At 32.5% G+C, this 9,320-nt stretch overlaps 1 protein-coding gene across 1 annotated transcript; it reads right to left on the reverse strand.

Annotated features, from left to right (window-relative positions):
- Nucleotides 1-7,489: 7,489 nt before the first annotated feature.
- On the reverse strand, nt 7,490-8,247 carry LOC117793408. Its single transcript, XM_034633719.1, has 4 exons — nt 8,170-8,247; nt 8,016-8,093; nt 7,750-7,959; nt 7,490-7,686 (listed from the first exon to the last, which is right to left on the reverse strand). The coding sequence occupies exons 1-4, from the start codon at nt 8,240-8,242 to the stop codon at nt 7,568-7,570; spliced, it is 480 nt and encodes a 159-aa protein (XP_034489610.1). The 5' UTR covers nt 8,243-8,247; the 3' UTR covers nt 7,490-7,567.
- Nucleotides 8,248-9,320: the final 1,073 nt, after the last annotated feature.

The raw sequence follows: 9,320 nt of genomic DNA on the forward strand, positions 1-9,320 counted from the left end.
CAACTGTAGATTTAATTAGCATGCTATTTGAGCTGCCACAGCTTTGGCTAATTGCTGTAAAAAGTATGCCACATATTTTACAAAAATTAATAATTAAAAAAAAGAGTAAAAGTTAAATACAAATTTCTTTGGAAAATTTCGGTCAAATAAGTTTAGTGATTTTCATGAAATTGTGAATTGTAATTAGAGAGAGTTGACTGCGGTAATTAGTTGCATAAAATGAAATAAAACGGACTGGAATGGAATGAAATGGAATGCCATGAAATGAAATGGTTGCAGATAAGTTGAAAACAATTTCTTATGTGGGATTTACGCAGAGCCCATGGCCTGAAATTGAAAAGGAGACAAGTCAAAAAAAAATGAAAATAAGAAAAAAAAGAAAGCGTGACAAACTGAAGATGGCAGTGGTAAAGGGGGGTGGGGAGGGGATGGGGGTTATGGTAAGGGTAGGGGAACTGCTGATTGCCCCACTCGGAAGCAGAGTTACAGCTTCAACTCGGAGCTTCATTCCAGCTACATTCTATCTTGATAGTGCCGCCGGATTAAGCAGAGAACGCATGAACTGTCAGTGTGTGTGTGTGAGTGTGTGTGAAGGGGGGAAGGAGGGGAAACGGGGAGGCTTTCAGCTGTTGGTCGGATGCTTAAGGGCAAAGTAACGAAAATAACGCAAAGCTGCAGTTGAAGCACAAGGATTACGAAAGGATTCGTTTCTAACGAGATTGACAACAAACCGCAATGCCATCTACACACACACACACACACACACACACACACACACACACATGGCACTGTCAATGGGTGTTGCGTTTTTATTTGTTTGCTGTATGCTTTGCTTTCTGCCATATTCGCATAACTTACTTATCAACTGTGCAACGTACTGAAAAACCGCATGAAAACCAGCTGAATATTCATGTGCTAGCTATAAAAAATATAGCTAGATGATTTAAATAAGTTTAATTGATTTATTTATGCATTAAGCGTACACAAAATTAAGATGACACACATTAGTTAAATGAAATTAAAGAAACAAGTTTATAATAAAAATGTACAATTAAAATATTATTATACACAATTTTAAAAATCAGTTAATACACATAAATTTTCTTAAGTTTTAAAATATAATTATAAGCAAATAAAATAAAATTAACAATCAATTTTATACTATACACAATTTTAAAGGTATAACTAAAAAGCTACAAAATTAAGATTAAGATAAGTAATTAACTAGATTACATTATTTTATGTAAACCCAAAAAAATATATATTGAGTGCCGAAATTTTTTAACTGTTTTAAAAATCTTGTATAAAATATCTTTAATATAAATTGTTTTTTTTTTAATTATTTTAAAAAAATAAATAAAAAATGGAAATTAACCCATTCAATGCTTAAATAAAAGCTAAGATTTAAAAATATTTAAATATGTAAGGCTTTTAATTGAAAAACAAATAAAATGAAAAATTAAAAACTATTTAAAGATGCTAAGTTTATAATTAATATCAATAAAGATTTAAAATTTTAAATTGAAAACTTAAAATTAGTTAAGTTACAGCTTTGAAGACTTGATTTATTATGAGCTAATTTTAAAATCCATTTCGATTGCTTCTAATTAAATTTCTAATTTTCTTAAATAATATAGAAGAACAGTCTGTGCCAAAAGTATGCATTAATTTCAAAACACTTCCGATAGAGTATCTGAAATTTGGTGCGCTATAAATTTAATTTATTTGTTTGAATTTTCCGCTTTTCTTGCTCTTTAGCACACTCCCGTTTCTTCTATATTTATATGGCCTGAGTTGTATACGACTGGGGTATGGAACGTGTATACCCTTATGCTGTAGAGTGGCAGGGTATACGAGTATGTCTTATTCTGCAAACAAAGCAAATTTCACCCCATAAAACTAAAACGTTGGATTTAATTTTGCAAAATAAACATAAAAATCGTTTTGCTATCTCCTTATTTTTATGCTCCTCTTTCAGTTCTTCGTTTTTTCTCTCTTCTTCTTCTTCTTTTTCTTTTTCTCTTTCGTTTTATTTTATTTTATTTATTTTTTTGTGAGAGTATTTGGATTTATGCACTGTTTACTGCATATCTTTATCCTTTATCAACATCTTTGGCAAAGCGAAAGAACAGTTCTTAACCATGTAAGTATGTGTGTGTGTGTGTGTGTGTGTGTGTGTGTGTAACACTCTTCCCCTCTCTGTCAGTGTTACTATATCCATTTCACTCTCGGCTGAGTCATGATATATGCAGATAATACAAGAAACCAAAGCTAAACCCAACAAAACTGTATCCTAGGCAACAGAGATTTGATTAAATAAAGCTGAGTATGCTCGTCTAGAAAATACCCTGTAATTTTTTAAGTTAGTATTACATGTTGGCACTGCGTTAAATAGTCAATAAATACCCTGTACTCAAAATACTTGCATTATTTATGTATTAAATGTCGAGTCAAGAAATTTATATTTTATTAATTATTTGAACATTTTAATTAATTAAGTAAAAAATATGTACGAATAAAATAAATATTAAGAAATGCAAAACTTTTAATATAAATTGTTTTTAAAAGTTAAAAATTATAAAACTATCATATAATAAAAGATTGGTAACAATATACTCATCAAAATTAGTTAAGTAAAAAAATCGATACTGATTTTTTTAAGTGCAATATATTTATATATCTATATATGTATATATGCAGATTTTTATATTTATTTTTTGAGCTGTTTTTTACTTGTTTTACATGACTTATTAAAATTTAAGTAATATTTTAGATATAGTGAGTTTTAAGCTGTATTTACATTTATATTTATTATTACTAATTAAACACATATATTTATTATTATTACTTAAATTTATATTAATTATTATTTTTATAATTTTTATTAAAAATTTTTATCTTCTATTTGTATTACTTATTTGTCACTTTTGCTCTAATTTTGCTTTATTTACAGGGTATTCTAAATGTACTGAAATGTGCAGAAATTCATTATTCATTTGACTGTTTCAACAGAAAACCAAACAGCAACAGCAACAACAACAATTATAACAGAAAAACTAACATATAACAACAAAATCAAATAGAAAATGCAAATAATACAAATACAACAACTGCCTGGCAAGGGGGTGTGGGTGGGGGCAACAGCGAGGGGTGTGCCGGAAGTTTGTGGTGTTTAAAATCGTTTTTGAGTTTTTACTCATTTGTTGTTGTCGTTGTTTTTGTTGTTGTTGTTGTTGTTTTAGCTGTTGTTTGGTAAAAAAGTTTTCTAATTAAAACAACAACTGACAAACGCAAATTGTCAACGTATTTGTAGACACACATTGCGAGAGAGAAAGAGAGAGAGAGGGAGAGAGAGTGGGAGTGAGGAAGAGATATATATAGACAGATATATCTCTATATTTATATATATTTGCCAACTGCAAAATGCTTTGTTAGGCAACTTGCACAAAGCTGTTAGTCAAGGGAGGCAAAGGGGGGATGCTACCCCCTTTTGACACTCCCCCTCTCTCTCACTCCCTCTCTCTCTCTCTCTTTCTGTCCCTCTAAGCGCTGTCTTTTGCCGCTGGTCGCGCTGTGGGCGTCCCTATGGGAAACGGGGTGGTTGTCAGGGGGTGAGGGGTGGGCGAGAGTGCTGCAGGTGGTGAGGGGGGAGGAGGGGTAGCTCTTGTTGTTAGCAGTTGTTAGATTAGTTTGACTTTTTTGCTCCTTTTTGGTCCAGTTGGGCAAATGTAAATGCGCAGTCAGCGAGAGAAAGAGAGATAGAAAGGGAGCAAGAAAGAGATAGACAGACAGAGAGAGAGAGAGAGAGAGAGGGAATGAAATGCCATCAAATTGTCAGTTGATGATGTCAACTGTACCCAAAAGGATCAAGCAATTGTTTGCATGTAAATTACCTAAAAAATAAATACAACAGATTGAAAGAGACCGAAAAGAGAGAAAGAAAGACAGAGTGAGAGAGAGGGAGCACATCATGTGGTTTGTTCAAGCAAATTAGCTGCACATTTTTTTACGTTTCTTTGAAATACTCGATTCGTTTCATTTTTTTTTTTTGGCATTTTTAGACAACAGAAAATTGTAAGCCAAATTTAGCCTAAACATGATGAGAATCGCTTAGAAAGGCTGATTAAAAATACGAAGAGAGAGAGAGAGAGAGAGCAGCTTTCTCATGCTCTATTAATTATTGCCAGATATTTCAATTCCAATTCCAAACAAAAACAAGTGGGAAAGGCTATTGTCGATATATATAAAAGTATTTAAAAGAAATTACTACCTAATAAAAACTACTGCATACTTTTCGGTGATTGTATTGAAATAATAAATTTATAATTAACTTTGGTTAGCTATTACTTCCGTTCTACCTGTCCGATCTTGCTGCGGTTAAGTGCGATTATAGATAATATTAATAGATAACGTTATTTACCATTAAAACTGTATTATCTTAAAAACTGCGGATGTGGTGGATCATAAATTTAAGACAAACTTTTCCTTTATAGAAATCTGTGTGCCAAATTTGGTTGCTCTACCTCTTATGGTATCTGAGATCCTTTTGTTCACACAGACGGACAGACGGACAGACAGACAGACACACAGACAGACAAACAGACAGACAGACAGACAGACAGACAGACAGACAGACAGACAGACAGACAGACAGACAGACAGACAGACAGACAGACAGACAGACAGACAGACAGACAGACAGACAGACAGACAGACAGACAGACAGACAGACAGACAGACAGACAGACAGACAGACAGACAGACAGACAGACAGACAGACAGACAGACAGACAGACAGACAGACAGACAGACAGACAGACAGACAGACAGACAGACAGACAGACAGACAGACAGACAGACAGACAGACAGACAGACAGACAGACAGACAGACAGACAGACAGACAGACAGACAGACAGACAGACAGACAGACGGACATGGCTATATCGACTCGGCTGTTGACTCTGATCAAGAATATATATACAATATGGATCGGAGATGCTTCCTTCTCCCTGGTACATATATTCCAACGAGCACAATATACCATTTTACTTATTTTTTAAGTAACGGGTGTTATAAGTCAACCCAGTCATATATTTAAACCAAAATCCCATATCAAACTATTTCTAAAATACACAACAAGTTTTTCTACACATTTTTTTTATTATCATAACTTTTTCACTTAGAAAACAAAAAGAAAAATTCGTACATCATATTTGAATTTTATTGAAATAAATTCCAAAATAACTTTAAAGTGATTTGTTTTTTTTTTTTTTGTTTTGATATTGTTCAATTGAATTTTCATTTGCTAAATAATCAGAAAATTTCCCCCAAATATTGCCCAAAAATTATTATTTGCTTAAAGTTTTTTGGTAAAATGGCAGCTGGAAAACTCAAAACAGAAAACAGAAAAGTTTCAACTCTGCGTTGAGGTTCAATCAAATTAATTTTTGTATTTAAGCCAAATGGCCAATCAGCTCACTCTTCCCATCTCCCCATCTCCCCTTCTCCGCTTTCAATTGCCTGTGTGTGTAAATGAATCATAATTTTTATGATTACGTATACGCCAACGTGTACAGTGTCTGTGTTCTTCTTCTTCTTTGTTTTCATCGTTTCAAGCGCAAATTGCTGTTGTTGTTGTTGTGGCAATTGTACTATGGAACTCACACACACACACACACACACACACACACACACACAAGTTATTATTATTTTAACAATTTTGCAACTCTTTTGGAGCGACGACGCGGCGCCAACGTCGAAGGTCGCGTAATTCAAAAGCAATTTGTCGAAATTAAATTTGATTACATTTATCGCGCCAACAGCTGCCCCAACTACCTCCCTCTCTTTCCCTCTCCCTGCCTCTCTCTCTCTCTCTCTCTCTCTCTTCATTCGACTCCAGCAAAGTTTTTCAACTCTTTAATCGCTGGTAATTGCCACAAATTGCCGAGCTCTCTTTCTGAGCCTTCCCCGAGTTGCCCCAAAATGCTGATCAATACTACGAAGCGTATTAAAGCTCAGTGAATCCTTAAAAACACTCAAACAAATGATACCCTGTGGTTGGCTCTTTAATACACTAAAATCTATAATTATAAAGATATTTATTTTCATTAATTTTCATACACCCAACATATTAACATTAAAATACAAACTTTCAACTATAAATTATAAATATTATAAATTAAATTGCTATTTAATTATTTAAATTAAAATTTAATTAAAAATACCCACTACCACACTAAAATCTTTAATTTTAAAAACTTTAATTTTCTTACTCCTAAAACATGCACAATTACATTTAAATATAAAATTGTTATTTTAAATATTTACGTCATTTAATAAATGTGTTTTTACAAATTTTAGCTCTTTTGTTTAAAGCTTGACAACGAATAGATAAATAAATAAATAAGTAATTCAATGAAAATACAAAACTATTAGAAAAAAAAGAGTTGGCTAACAAATAATATGTTTACTATATTTTTAAGAAATTTTAATTCCTTGAGCAAAAATTAATGTTAAGTCTATTTTTTTATCAGAATGCAGGCGTACACTTACTATTAAAGCTTCTCTTTAAATCTGCGACTTTACACTACTCATTAGCCTGCCAGTCATACCCTTATTAGTTGTTTCTGTATTTACAGGGTATCGTTAGTGTCCCACTGTCCAGCACTGAATATTTGCTGACATTTCAATGACACAATAATTAAGCATCTGAAGCAAACGAAATGAGTTTTCAGCTTTGACACGACACGCAGCACAGTTTTCAATTTTCCTCAACCAAAATTAATGATCTTGGCTTGACTGAAGATAGGAAAACGCAATTGACATTCTCAAGAAACAATTACAGAGCCAAAAGCAGAAATATAATAGTTGGAATTTATGCTCAAGTTTACAATAATCCAATTTCGTTTAACTTTTAATTTGACAGTTAAGACAATTTTTTTTGTTTTCTGCTGACATTGTTTAGGTAAGTTATATTTTTATAATATTTTTCGTAAAATATTTTTAAATAAAGAAATTATTTCAACATGTATTTTTAAAAACAATATTTGGTATTTAATATTAAATAAAAATACATGCTTGGAAATAATAATGAAATAACTCAATTAATTTTTGGTCTGTCTGTCCGTCTGTCTGTCCGTCTGTCTGTCCGGCTGTCTGTCCGTCTGTCTGTCTGTCCGGCTGTCTGTCTGTCTGTCCGTCTGTCTGTCCGGCTGTCTGTCCGTCTGTCAGTCTGTGTGTCCGCCTATCCGTCTGTTATTCATCCTGGCCAAATTTGGCTCAGATCGGTTTCCTATATAAAAACGAAAATCGAAAATCGAAAATCAACTTTTAGTACAGAGTACCTGGGCACAGGGTATCCTACTGTCGAGCGTGCCCGACTGTAGCTGCCCACTTGTTATATATATATTTTTTTTTTAAATTTATTTATTATTATTTTTATGAAAATTTAACTTATTTCTTTGAAAAAGAAAAAGAAAAGATCTAAGAATTGTGACTAAACTCATTCCTGAACTGTATAGGGGTTTCAGGCAGTTAGGGTAGATACTTTTTGTGGATTGTGGAACTTAAGCTTGCTCACAACGATTGCGAAGATTTTCAATATAAGGATTGGGCTCATCGCTGGCGAATTCGCGTCGAAAATCCAAACCGGGAGCATTATCAAAGTGTCGTCGTTGTTTGGAAGCTATAAAAAAAGTTAAATAATTTACAATTCTCATCATTTTGCTGTAATAAATAAGTTACTAACCGACTTTAGTTTCTTTGAGTTTCTTGTTCATCATTTTCATCAGGGCCTGTTTGACCTTTTGATCCTTCTTGTGATCCTCTTTTTCCTCGTCCTCCAAGTTGGTGACATGAATGTCGATGTGCTCTGAATTCTCTTGATTGTTCCATTCCCCATTCTCAATCTCATTCTCACTATTCCGCATGCTTACGCGTCTAATATGCGATCTAAAGTCTGGAAAGATATGGGAAATTTAAAATACTTTAATATCCTGAAACTTTTTAATCTACCTTGAAGTCCGCGCTTCTGGCGTGTAAATTCTTTCAGCTTCTGATTCTGTTCCACTTTTGACTCGCCTCCAAAAAGTGCTGTGATTAAGTAGGAATATTATTTAATATTTGGAAACTATCGTTGATAACTGAGGACCTTTCTTACGCTTCTTACCCCACACGCCAAAGAAAACCATGAACAACACACAAGTGAGCAGCAAAAGGGAAATCTTCGGTGTCAAGCTCATTTCGATATATATAATGTATTATCTGCTCGACTTTAAATCTGTTCAGGTTTACACTGACACTATTCTCACTATTCTATTCTAAAGCAATAAAATCTGAGGCAGTGAGATTTAATTTTTGAATACGTTGAAACTTCTATTTTCTTGATACTTCTATTGCAAAAACTCTATCTCTTATTAAACTTCCATAACTTCGTCAAAGCTTAACCGATTTACAAACGAAATGTCATTTTGATCATGATTTGGCCTCTAAGTTCATTCTGCATTCAAATTAAATTAATTTAGTGAAAAAAAATTATTTTCCTCTAGATCTTGGGTTCGATTCTAAGGGTCCCCCCTTTGAAATTTTGAAATTTAAAATTTTTAAATCTCAAGTTTTTACGTTTAATCAACTCCTTATATCATAATTAGTATAAAACAACACTTTAAAACTGATTTTGAGACACTTCATTTTTTTGTAAAAAATCATGTAAAATTTTACAAAAATTTTGACTTGTAAAGTTGATGAATCCAAAGTCGGACCAACTTCAATTAACCATAACTTTATCAAAAAAGAACCGATTTTTAAACGGAATATCATTTTGTTTATGATTTGGCCTCTTAATTCATTCTGCATTTAAATTTAATTTATTTTGTAAAAAATATTATTCCCCTCTTGATCTTGGATTCGATGCTAAGGGTCCCCCCTTTGAAATTTTTAAATTTAAAAATTTTAAATCTCAAGTTTTCACTTTTAATCAACTCCTTACATCATAATTAGTAGAAAACAACACTTCAAATTTAATTCTGAGACCTTTCATTTTTTTGTAAAAAATCATGTCAAAATGTACAAAAATTTTGACTTATAAAGTTGATGGATCCAAAATCTGACCAACTTCAAATGTGCATAACTTTGTCAAAATTGAACCGATTTTCAAGCGGAATGCCATTTTGATCATGTTTTGGCTTCTAAATTGATTCTGCATTAAAATTTTTTTCATCTAAAAAATTTGATATTTTTTCGACCCATCTATCATCCAATTTTCCATATTTACCCCTTGACATCACTTTTTTTTATAAAATTTCAAACAAAATATCAAAA

The sequence above is a fragment of the Drosophila innubila genome, chromosome X, assembly GCF_004354385.1.
Source record: "Drosophila innubila isolate TH190305 chromosome X, UK_Dinn_1.0, whole genome shotgun sequence".
In the NCBI taxonomy this organism is placed as follows: domain Eukaryota; kingdom Metazoa; phylum Arthropoda; class Insecta; order Diptera; family Drosophilidae; genus Drosophila; species Drosophila innubila.